Below are 12585 nucleotides of genomic sequence, written 5' to 3' on the forward strand. Positions count from 1 at the left end.
CAAGGGGCTAAGGTGTTGTTGTATTTAACATGTAAATTGCTTAGCCCAGACTGCGTTTTTTTTGTCTAGTTAAGACCGGTTGTAATAAAAAACACGCCTAATGTTAAATAATGTGGTAATTCAGTTATCAGTTGTAGGCTTACTATATAAAAAAAAAAGACTTGTGGCACTCGAGGACTGCCGCGGTTAGGCTATTGCATTCCATTTTTTATCAATTTATCATCATCATAAGCTTCTCCAGATCAAAAAATAAGAAAACACAAGAAAACTTTTTCTCTTTTTTATTAAATATCGCAATCCCAACGCAACGCTTTACTCGTTTACAAATCACAACAAGTTGAACAAGAAACAGAAGAATGGGAAGAGAAAACAAAAGAAAAGAAAAAAAATTTGTTGGATTATGCTGAATTAACCGTTTTACCCCAAAGCACCGTTACAACCACTAGATGAGAAAGGTTTTTTTTTGGAAAAGATCATAATAAAAAAGTAAAGAAAAATAAATAGTAAATTTTTGGAAATAAATGTTCTAAAAGTTTAATGTTGAAATCTACTTCCGAAATTTTGGATCTGCTTCACTTTTTTTTTCAAATTTGCTTCGAAATTTTGAAACCAAAAACCATTCACACAAACAGCGCTTGCTTCCTCTCGTTCGTCTCGATACATGCAAGCACATTCGTACCATGTACATTGTACATGTACACACATACCATACACGTTTAGTGAACCGTCCATGTGTGCGGCGTAATAATTTTTCGTTACTAATTTTCGTTACTATATTTCTTGGTTCGCACCCCATCCCAGGCCTGCGTTAAAATCTATGCAATAGCTTAAAAACAGAAAAGAGGTAGTTACTTTATTTTGAAGTTCTTATAATTATTATTTTTTTTTTTATTTCATTTATGAGATTTTAATTTTAATTTCAGTTAAATTTTTTTATAAACTATGAAAATTATATTAATTATTGTAAAAAAGTTACGTTCCACATTTCGAGTCAAAAACTTATTTATTTGTCAAATACCTACTACCAAAAATTGCACCTTCCGTATATGCAAGGACAGCTTAAGATCATTAAAAAAAAAGAAAAATCTATTCAAAATATATTACGTAAACTTTAAATATGATAAAATATATATAAGCAAAAGACCTTTACTATAGCTGTAATACAAAAAAAAAACTTATGGACATCTGTTTATTTTTTATCGAAAATAATTAGGCAGTATTGGAATTGTTAAGTACTACCAATGCATATTTTTATTAGATAAATATAAGCGTATTTTTGTAAAACATTCTCATCAATTAGATGATAATCTTTTCTAGTCTGGATATATTTAGCTTAATTTTTCACAAGAATCCTGTTATTATTTATGGGAGTCTACGCGTGCAAGTAATTAATAGTTGAGAACAATAATTTAAAATCTTACAGAAAATATTCCTTCGCATCTTTTCACTTATAATAGAAAATTAGTTTCACAGCATATTAAACAATAATATCTTTTAACTGGTTATTTGTTTAACTTTATAATTTTAACTTAATTATATCATACAAACTGCAAAATACATATTTCAGATGTGATTATTTATTACGTCTGGAAATTTAGTTTTAAAAAGCATAAACAGTATTTTCATGTTTTTGTAATGAGTTATTAAAAATAACAATTCTGTTGCGCATTGATCGAATAAGAAGATCATAGAGCCTCTGATTCAGAGGAACTATATAGGTATAATTGAAATTGACATGTTCAAAGGAGAGATCCTGAGAATCCCATCAAAAAGGCACTATCATACAAAGTTCGAATTAAGAAGGAAGGTAGGCTTAAAAACTTCTGGTAAAAACAAATGCAAAAACATCAGCATTCAGTTCACCTAATACATATATGAAACAAAATAAAAAAATGTGATGCTTTCCGCCGATTTCTGAGATCAACCCGGTGAATTCCACAGGTGGATCACAAGTGTAAAGCAGATACATTTGTGGGAGAGTTCTGATCTCCTCGACATCGAGATCATAACAGCCTCGAATAAAAAGGAAGAAGAAGTTCTGATTAAAAACAAGCAAGTTTAGACAAAAATTTTGAGTACATAATAGATCTGTTACGATCTTAAAACAAAAGCTTTAATATGATTTTAATTAGATATTAATTTATTAAAGAAGTTTTAATTATTAAAATACTAGCTAACCCCCACCCGCTCCGCTGAGTGCACTTTTGAAAAGAATTGAACCTGTTGGAAAATAAATTAAAACCCGTAAAAAGAGAACTTGTTTATTGTAATTGGGTTGGGTTCGGTATCCCGATTTTCATAATCCTGTTTTTTAAATTGCTGCCATTAATATCCGGATTTTTTTAATACTGTGTTTTCTTAAATCCTGTTTTTTAAAAACCCCGCTTTTAAAATCCCGTTTTTTGCCATCCCGTTTATTAAACTCCCTTTTTTATAACCCTGCTTTTGGAATCAACACAAGGTGTTTTATTTTAAAAATAACCGCAGGGTTAATAAAACGGGAGTTTAATAAACTTGTAGGAACTTTTTTTTAATCATAATTATAAAAAATTCTTTTGCTCAAACCAGTTCTTCCAAAAATCCAACTTAAATAAAATGCACGACTGGGTCGCACGTACTTGCTCTTGCAGTTCAAAGCACTTTTATGTTAGTTTACTTATAGATTTTATGAGCTGGCTCTATATAAAATTAAAAAAATATTTGATATTGAATTTTGTTAATGAAAAAAAAAAAATGTTTATGCAGTTTTTTTGCAATAGCTTTGAATTTTACGTCTGCAAAGTTTAATCAAAATCGTTAGAGCCGTTTTCGAGTTATTTGGTAGTTATAACATGAAAAATTTGTATGGGAGGTACTCTTTCTAAGCGAGATATAAGAAAACAAAAAAAAAACATTAATTTCAGAATTCCATAAAAATCATCAGTCATAAAACCCGTTTAGGCTGTGGAAATGTGTGCAGTTGCGAGACCTATTTTTTCAGACTTCTCCACAATCGCAATGTTGGTTTTGATTAAAACCTCCAATTTTTTTTCGACACGAAACCAATCCTTGCCCTATAGAGCAGGTAAAAAGAGTAAGCGGCTATCTATTCACAGATTTATGTCAGCTTCTCTCTACTATATGTAGTTTTCTTAAAAAATTTTTTTTACAATTTTGACTACTTGACCTTACATTAGCTTCATTATTATAGTTGAAATAGAATGTAAGGTTTAATTGTCAAAATTGTTTAAAAATGTACGAATATTAAAAAAAAATATTTTCCTTCCAAATTTTCCATTGAATTTTTTTTTCAATGCTATTTTTTTTTCAATGCAATTTTTTTGTTTGCAATAAAAATTTTGTTTTCAATGCATTTTTTTTTTCTTTTCTTCGAATTGAGGAACTGATAGGTAATACTGATATTGTACCATATTGAGTAGCAGTTATATGAATTGGGATTTGCTGTATAAACAGGGTTTTAAAAAGCGGGCTTTCCAGAGACGGGATTTTGCTTAAACATGATTTTTATAAGCGGGATTAAAAAAACAGTACTTTAAAAACGGGATTTTAAACATTTCTTTTCGGGATTTTAGAAAACGCGATATTGAAAATCGGGATTCCAATACGCTCCCATTGTAGTTAATATTAACCAATTTATTGTAATGCTTTTTGATATACATACAACATTTTTTGTTTTTATATGTTTTGCATATATAAATTGACCAGATGGTTTTCCTATACACGAACAGCCAACATATAAAGTTGACCATGAGAAAAAACAGAAAAATCAATATGTACCACATATTTTTAAAGATTTAAAACAGAAGACGCTTTAAATCAAGTGGGAAATCTGACGGAATCATTGGAATTCGATAAGTCAATACTTCTTCGCCTTTGAATTTTCAACAGCAGTTTTAAATCTTTAAAAATATATATCCACAACATATTGATGAAAAAATCTACGACATAACAAAATCTGGTTTAGTTCATTTCTGCGAACCATTAACCTGTACGCATAAAAATTCATTGCAAAACAGCAACGGTAAATACACTATACTCACTTTGCTTTAAGCAATTCTCGGAAATCACTTTTAACGGTTTTATTTTGAAACTCTGTCTTAGTTAATATTTTTACTACTTACCACGAATATTGTTGAAAAATATTTATTTTACTTAAAATCAGGCTTGAAACTATAATCATTATTTTGAAAGCATGTCTTATGTCGTTTTCGATTGGCTCTCCGGAAGCGTCCGGAATCATTCAGAAGACTTCTGAAACCGTTTTATTGGCATGAAAATGACAGCCAGAACGCTTCTCAGAAGAGAAATTCTCTTCTTGATTTCAAATCAGAAACAAATCAAGAAGCACTAATACATGAATACTCACATGTCAAAGATACACTCAATCATTGTTTATTATTATTTTTCATTCAAATTTTTTCGTTTTCTGAAATTAATTTGTTTATTTATTTTTAAACAAATAAATTAAGCTTTTAAAATATTTTGCAAAACGAATTCCCGATTAATTTGTTGAATATTAGGTACTATTTTCTTCACATATTATTTATTTTTCAAGTCTTATGCCATATTTGACATTTTAAATTTCACAGAAAAACAAACACAAACACAAAAAAATAGAATTGAGTGGAAGCAATTCAAACTGTTTTATTGGATTTCAGAATGAGTGAATCCTTGAGTGATTCCAATCGAAAACGACATTAATAAATTTGCTTACAAATTAAGCTTAGTTAAAATTTTTAAAAAGCGAGAGTGTTTTTTCTGTCGTACAATTTGACAGCTATGTAAAGATGGTAGAAAAAGTATAATTTGTTTTTATACAAACCATCTTCTTATTAATACCTTTCAAACAAAAAAAAAATTACCAAAATCGGAGCAGTCAAACGCGAGTTTATCGGCCACACACACTTAACGAACTCTCTTTTATTTATAAGATTAAAATTTTCTAAATTTTTGAAGAAAGAATATTTTTGAGATTTTGGATTTAGTCGATAAAATTTATAATTTCTACAAAATGGAATTTAAACTTTATTGCTTTGATATCTGCACCTCTTCAATTATTCAAAAATTATTAACAAGAGTGCTTTTGTGAAATATTATAAAGTATGAACTTTTTCCATCCACATTTTGTGCACATCAAAACAAAGTTTATACTCTTTATTCTTTTGCACAAGAATTTTCTATTTTGTATGCACATATGTGGGTCATAGTACATATGTGTGGATCAGAATCAAAACCCATTATATCCACTTTTCAAAAAAAATGACTTAGGTATGAGGTTTTGTTTCTATTATTCAAATACATACGTTGCGCCCAAGTTTCAGTCTCTTACATTTTTTAGCGTAGAAATCAGACCACAAAGTTAGAGGTTAATTCCAAAACCCATTTTATCCACTTGAGTTTTTGTTTCAAAACCCATTATATCCAAACAATTTTATTCGCATCAAAATTCATTATATCCATTCAAAATATTATTTCTAAAATAAATTTGAAATTCAAAAACCATTTTATCCATGGGATGAGATTAGATGGGAATATCGGAAAATGTATACGGATTTTTGAAAAAAAAAATTTCGGCATTTAGGTTTGAATTTATTTGTTCAAGAAAGTAGGCGTAGTTAAAAAAAAGGAAATAAAGTTTTCTCGTTTTTAATTGAGTTTTTTTTAATGCCATATTGTCTAATTTTGGTCTGAAATTCAGAGGTGATTTTCAAAATCCATTCTATCCATATTTGTTTTGGGTATAACTCTAAAACTAAAACCCTCAGATCACGATTTCTGGACTTAAACTGTAGGGAATCCTAATTGAATCAATCCTGCATTTAAAAAAGTACTAAAAAATGTTTCGTTTACGTGATACAAGTTTTTCTCGATTTACTCGAAATCAAAAAAAGTGGATAAAATGGGTTTTGATTCTGATCCACACATATATCCATATTGAATATTCTAAGTTAAAATTTTTAATTATAGTTTCCAACTTTTACTACGGTATACAACAAGAGGTTTTTGGTAGGTATTACTTGAAAAAAATGATTAAAGACATAACAAATTGCAACTTATGTTCAGAGATTTTGACATAAATAACTTGACATTGTAATTGTTACATTAATCTCAAAAAAGATATTACCAAACCTGAACTAAACTATTTTTACAGCAATTTAAATTTCTACTTAATGGTTTGGTTTCATACAAATTTGATGACAATAGCAATTAAAAAAACAAAACAAAGGTCGTTAAGCCGGTGGTGGTGGTACTTCTGCATGAAACCATTAATCTTTAATAATGCTTTCATGCAGAAGCACAACCAACCTACAACTGCCATGTAAATTACGTACTACCTTATTATCATTATTAATAATTTTCATTTATGTATGTATTTACGTTTTGTTTATCATTATTTGCATTGAAACTCAAGACAAACAATAAAGTTATGTCACACAAATTAATTTTCAAGCAAAAAAAAATAAACAAAAATATTTTGCTGACACGGTGACATGATGCCTATACATATGGTGGAAAACTTTCGCTTGGGGGGTCTATTCCGGAAGCATGTATTTACCATACAACTTCAAGTCTTGAAAAACTTCTATTATTTGCATGAGTAAACAGTTTGTTACCCAAATACGGAGTAATTTGAAACTTATGATGGTTTACGAAATCAAACTGAAGTTTAAGTTTAGTTTAAAGAAAAGTAAAAGCACGATAGGTACGAAGTATTTTTAATAGTTATTGCTGAGCTTAGCAACTGAGATCATCAACTAGAGTCTTTTAGCTGAGCTATACAGAGAATAATGGCTTCAAATAAAAGTGAAGGAGGATACAAATTTCCCTACGATATAGTTCCTATTGATCCTGATATAAACGTTGAGCTTCTTAAATTTTTCCATGGTATGCGTTTTAATTCGTTATTATTTTTAGAAATTTTGAAAAATATTCATATTCTTCAGGTGAACGTGATGGATTTGTTCAAGTTGGACCAAAAAAATACTTCTTTCCACAAAAATTCAAGGACTCTGCAGAAGCCTTTTATAATTTTAAAGCTCGACAAAGTGATGTGTGGGTTGTTAGTTTTCCCAGATCGGGAACAACTTGGACTCAGGAAATGGTTTGGTTGATTGCAAATGATTTGAACTTCAAAAAAGCTCGAGATCAGTTTTTAACAAAAAGATTTCCATTTTTTGAGTAAGTGAATATTATTTTCAAAAAAAAGGTTTTTCTATAACTAGTTTCAAGGCTTTTTATTTCAATTTTTGTGTAGATTTTCCAACTTTATGCATCCCCAAGTGAAAGGTGAACTTTTAAGTGAAAATGCTGATAATCCGGAAAAACAGAAATTTATCGAAGAAATATCTCAGCCAGGTTATGAGTTTTTGAAAAATGTATCAGAGCAAAGATTTATTAAAAGTCATTTACCCTTTTCACTTCTTCCGCCATCTGTTATGAAGGAAGAGTCTAAGGTATGAATTAAAAAACAAGTCAGGGATATAAAAAAATGATATAACCTGAAATATTATTTAAAAAAGGTAATTTACGTTGCTCGAAACCCAAAGAACGTAGCTGTTTCCTTCTACCATCTTAACAGACTCTACAAAACTCAAGGATATGTTGGAGACTTTGAACGTTATTGGCAATATTTTGAAAATGGATTAAGTATGCATTCAATAAATATTTTATCTCATTAATGCATCTTCATAAAAAAAAAACATATTTCAGATCCATGGATGCCATATTGGAGTCACATTAAAGAAGGATGGGATCATCGCCATCATTCGAATGTTTTGTTTTTATTTTATGAAAATATGGTAAAAAATTTAAAAACAACTTTAGTTGAGTTATCAGAGTTTTTGGGAAAAGAACTAACAAGTGAAGATTTAGAAAACCTAATGAATCATTTGAATGTTTCAAATTTTAAACAAAATCCAGCTGTGAATGGAGAAGAAATGAGTGATATTGGAATATTTAATATGGGTGAAGCTGGATTTGTAAGAAATGGACAAGCTATCGATGGATGGCAAGCAGAATATAGTGATAAATTGAAAACTAGAGCTGAAAAGTGGATAAAAGAAAATATGGAAAAGACAGGAATATCATTTCCAGAATGAAATAACTGTGAAATAACTTATAGTTTTTAATTTGTGGTTGTTCTTGTTATTGTTTAAAAAATAAATTAAATGTTTTGTTTTACAAATGTATTATTATTATTTTAAAAATCTATTTTAATATTATGATTTTTTTATATTTTTCTTAAATACAAATTTTAGGAACCTCTGAACTTGAGTATAGCGCCCGTTTATATTTTAAAGCGGAAGTTGTTCCCAAAATATGAATTTATAGTTAAAAAAATACATAATATAAATTGGTACTAGTGTCTGATTTTTTGAAAACATCATGTTATAAAAAAAAAAAAAACAAGTTTTAATTTAAATGGCTATTTAAAAATTTAAATTTCATAAGGCCGATTTCATAAATATTTAAAAGGCTTTTAAATTTTTAAATGAGGTTTTTTGTATGGAACCAACATTCATTTTAGGACGTAAAAGCCTGATAAATATTTAAAAGGGCTTTATGAAATAGGCCTGTAGAGAAAAAAAAATTTATGGGAAGATTTAGTTAAAATTGAGTTTGTTCGGCATTGCTGGAAACAAGCAAAAGTGTTGTTTTCTTCTCTCATTTTAAGAATACCCATGAGAAAAAAAGGAATATAGATTTATAACCAAGCAAAAATGAACACAAAAATGACAATAAAGGAAACTCAAGAACATTTGCCTTAAAAGTCTGTTGAAAATTTAAAAGCCCTTTTTAAAATGGGCATAACTGCTGATATACTTTTTTTAAATTTTAGCCCGTATAGATAGTTTGTTGAGTTATGATATTTTAAAGCACATCTCTAACGATTCATTTATAATAATTCAATAATCATTGAAACAAAAATCTACTATAGCTATTTGAAAGACTATTATTCTAAAAGATTTTTAAAAATTCAATCATTAAAAAGGGAAAATAGGGTTAAAAGTGACATGGTAAAACAATTGTTTTCTAAACGGTAGGTCGTTATTAGTTGATAGATAAACTATTAGAAAAACCATAAAACCCAGTTTTGATCCATGGGAGTTGTTTTTGTTTTTTTGATAAAAATGATTATTTATTTTTATGACATGACTTAAAGATGAGACTAATTTACGTACGTAATTCCATCTTTTTTGTAGGTGATGTACAGACATGATTGTGTTGAATATTTTTAACTGAAATAAAAATCTATCAAATGGTACAAAATTTATATGAGATCAGGGGCGTATACAGGTTTTCTTCTTGGGGGGGGTCATGCCAAAATTTTTTTTACAAAAGTTTTGGTAGTAGGCATAAACTTGAAAATGTGCTATTTAAATTAAAAATATTAAAAATACTCAAATTTGTTTGTTTTGCATTTCGAATCGAACAGTTCCGAAGAGTTCTAAGAATAACCAAACAAAAACGTTGTGTGCATTGTTTTCCGATAGTCCAGAATTATTTTACAAGTTTAAATAAAATCTTTTTAGCCCTGATTTTTCAATCGTCAGTTAGACTATCAGATGAATAAAAACTGCCAAATGTCAATATAAAAAAAAATTTTATTCCTAGGAATAAGCTCTATCTGAGGTTTATCTGACTATTGAAAAATTGGCCCTTAGTTTAATTACACTGATAACTTTCGAATTAATTGTCTTCCTAACCTCGGGCAAACGAATCGCAAGGTTTTGCAAAAAAAAAATTGCATTTGAAAATACATTTTTTTTTTTAATTTTTTTTTTTTTTTTCTTTTAAGACGATACAGGATTCAAGTACCTCTGTCAAAATAGTAAGGACAAAAAAATATTTTTGGCGTAACAGAAAATATTAAACAAAATTATGCTATACTTTGTCCGATAAAAATTGGCAGTACAGGGAAGGTAGGGCATTTGCATCTCACTTTGCTTCACGCCTTCTGGATATGTCTTCTTCTTCTTCTTCCTTTTTCTCGGCGCTGTTATGATCTCGATGTCGAGTTGATCATAACCTTCCCACGTTACTGCTTCACACTAGTAATCCGCCTGTGGGGTTCGCCGGGTTGACCTCAGAAATCGGCGGCAAGCCTCCCGGTTTTGTATTGTTCCGTTTCTAAGGCCAACTGAATGCTGGTGTTTTTGCATTTGCTTGTACCAGGAGTTTTTAGGCCTACCTTTCTTTTTATTTCTTCTGGATATGTCTATCACATAAAAAAGCTCACTTAGCGATGCCGTACCTATTATCAAAAAAAATGTTTCGAAAAGGTACCATTTTGTCAGTAAAATTTCACAAAAACGAAAAAAAAAAATAAATTTTTCGTTTAACACCAAAATAACAAATAAAAAATTCACTCATTTAAGACGCAGGCCGACCCCACGCATGGGTACAAAATTTTGCCTGTTGAAATCTTAAAATGCATGTTAAAATGTTGACATTAACTGTTTTCCTACATACACAAAATAAAAATTAAATAGCCACCAACATTACGACAACACATATGCTTTTTTTCGTTCAAAAAGCTTGAAAAAAGCATTAAGGGGTAATAACACCTTGTAAACCACGAAATCGAGCGTCATTTTCATTAGCGTATAAAACAAAGAAGAAATATTATTTTCTTTTGGTGTTTGTTTAGTTTAATTAAGTATATTAATAGGTAACAGAAAAGGCTAATATTAAATTTTTTAATGATGTGAAATTTTTTTAAATGGTGGTGTAATTCAGGATGATAGCAAAATCATGTGCTTCCATCGGGCGACCAGGTAACTCCTACAGTTTTTAACTGATTGGGCTAAAATTTTGTATGGAGATTAACATTACTATTCTCCATTGAAGTACGTAGAATTTTTTTGAAATATTAAAATTTAATAATTTTATGGTCTTTTTTTCATCGAATTTTGTTTTTCGAATGAAATATTTTTTTCAAAGTAGTGCCATTTTTTTAAAAATTAATATTTCAAAAAAATCCTACGTACTTCACTGGAGAATAGTAATGTTAATCTCCACACCCAATCGGTTAAAAACTGTAGGAGTTACCTGGTCGCTATCATCCTGAATTACACCACCATTTAAAAAATTTCACATCATTAAAAAATTTAACATTAGCCTTTTCTGTTACCTATTAATATACTTAATTAAACTAAACAAACACCAGAAGGAAATAATATTTCTTCTTTGTTTTATACGCTAATGAAAATGACGCTCGATTTCGTGGTTTACAAGGTGTTATTACCCCTTAATCCTGAAAGCTCTTTCAGAAAAATAATAGAAAAAGGAGTAGTTTATGAAGGAAGTTTACCAATGGTAACTCTTATGTATTGTGAATACTTTTAATAAACAGCTTTTATGCTTGAGTTTCATTCTGCCACAGATCGTGAGGCAGATCGGTCATAGGAGGGTGTACTTCGCTTAATAAAGAAATAACAACAACAATGCCATGGCACGTCTGTGGTGTTCTTGTGTGTTTCAGGGGCATATTTTTCGTAAATTGCTTTTTAGCAATCGTTAGGTCCCATTGTTTTTGAAAAAGCTCTCCCATAAGGCCTGTACTGCCAATATTTATCGGACAGAGTATAGTTTAGATATTTTTTCGAAATTTCAAACGGCATTACTAATTAAAGAAATGCTTTAGATCACTTACGAAGGATTTCATAATATTCGGCTCTGATTTAATCAGCTTTCAGGTGTTTATCAGCGGTTTAAAATATAAAACATATTCAGTTATATTTATTAGTTTTTCTTAAATCGATTTTCGAGATTATTTTAAGTGACCTAAGCTTGCTTAAATATTTAATTTGCCTTTAGAAGAGGTTGCCTATATTCTTATCTATTCTCGGTTTAGTCAAAATTAAAAAAATTATTTGGATTTTAAATCCATACAAAGCTCTACAGCACAGCTTAACTTGTAGCCTATCAATGCCTTATATTATCGAAGAATTAAAATAATCCTAATCCAGCATAGCGTTCGCTAAAAATATGACCACATCCCCAGATATGGCAAAAATATTCGGTTGAATAGCAACAAATTTTTTGACTATTCATTTTCGTTCTTGTTCTAAAACTTCGACATTTTGAAAATCATCGTACTCAAAAGAATTTAGTAGAACACAACAATTTCTTGTTTAAGTTTTGAGTTCTTGGGGGGGGTCATGACCCCGTGATCCCCCCCCCCCCTGTATACGCCGTTGTATGAGATTGTCTTGTAAGAACATTGGCAGAATGTTGAGCAAAGAAAAGGAAGTTATTTTTTTTTTGTCATGAAATACCTAGTGATTTCAGAAACATTACAATGCCTTCTACAGAACATTCTGAACTTGAATATATTTTTATTCTTTAGAAAAAATATTAGGATTTAAGATGGTATAATTTTTTGTTAACTTTTCATCCTTGCACAAAAATTGACAAAATGAAAAAAAAGTACCTATTTTTTTCTTAAATAATTAATTTTAATAATTAAAATTAATATTAAATTTTAATATTTATTTAATAATTTAATTAAAATTAATATTTTTTTTACAAAGCGTTTTTTTTAATTTGAAGTTACTGAATAAAGTAGAAACACAATTCACG

General features: G+C 29.3%; 1 protein-coding gene across 1 annotated transcript; it reads left to right on the forward strand.

Annotated features, from left to right (window-relative positions):
• Positions 1-6583: 6583 nt before the first annotated feature.
• On the forward strand, positions 6584-8185 carry LOC129910597 (sulfotransferase 1C4). Its single transcript, XM_055988030.1, has 5 exons — positions 6584-6885; positions 6945-7179; positions 7256-7454; positions 7521-7647; positions 7711-8185. The coding sequence occupies exons 1-5, from the start codon at positions 6789-6791 to the stop codon at positions 8097-8099; spliced, it is 1047 nt and encodes a 348-aa protein (XP_055844005.1). The 5' UTR covers positions 6584-6788; the 3' UTR covers positions 8100-8185.
• The last annotated feature ends 4400 nt before the right edge of the window (positions 8186-12585 follow it).

The sequence above is a fragment of the Episyrphus balteatus genome, chromosome 2, assembly GCF_945859705.1.
Source record: "Episyrphus balteatus chromosome 2, idEpiBalt1.1, whole genome shotgun sequence".
Taxonomy (NCBI): Eukaryota; Metazoa; Arthropoda; class Insecta; order Diptera; family Syrphidae; genus Episyrphus; species Episyrphus balteatus.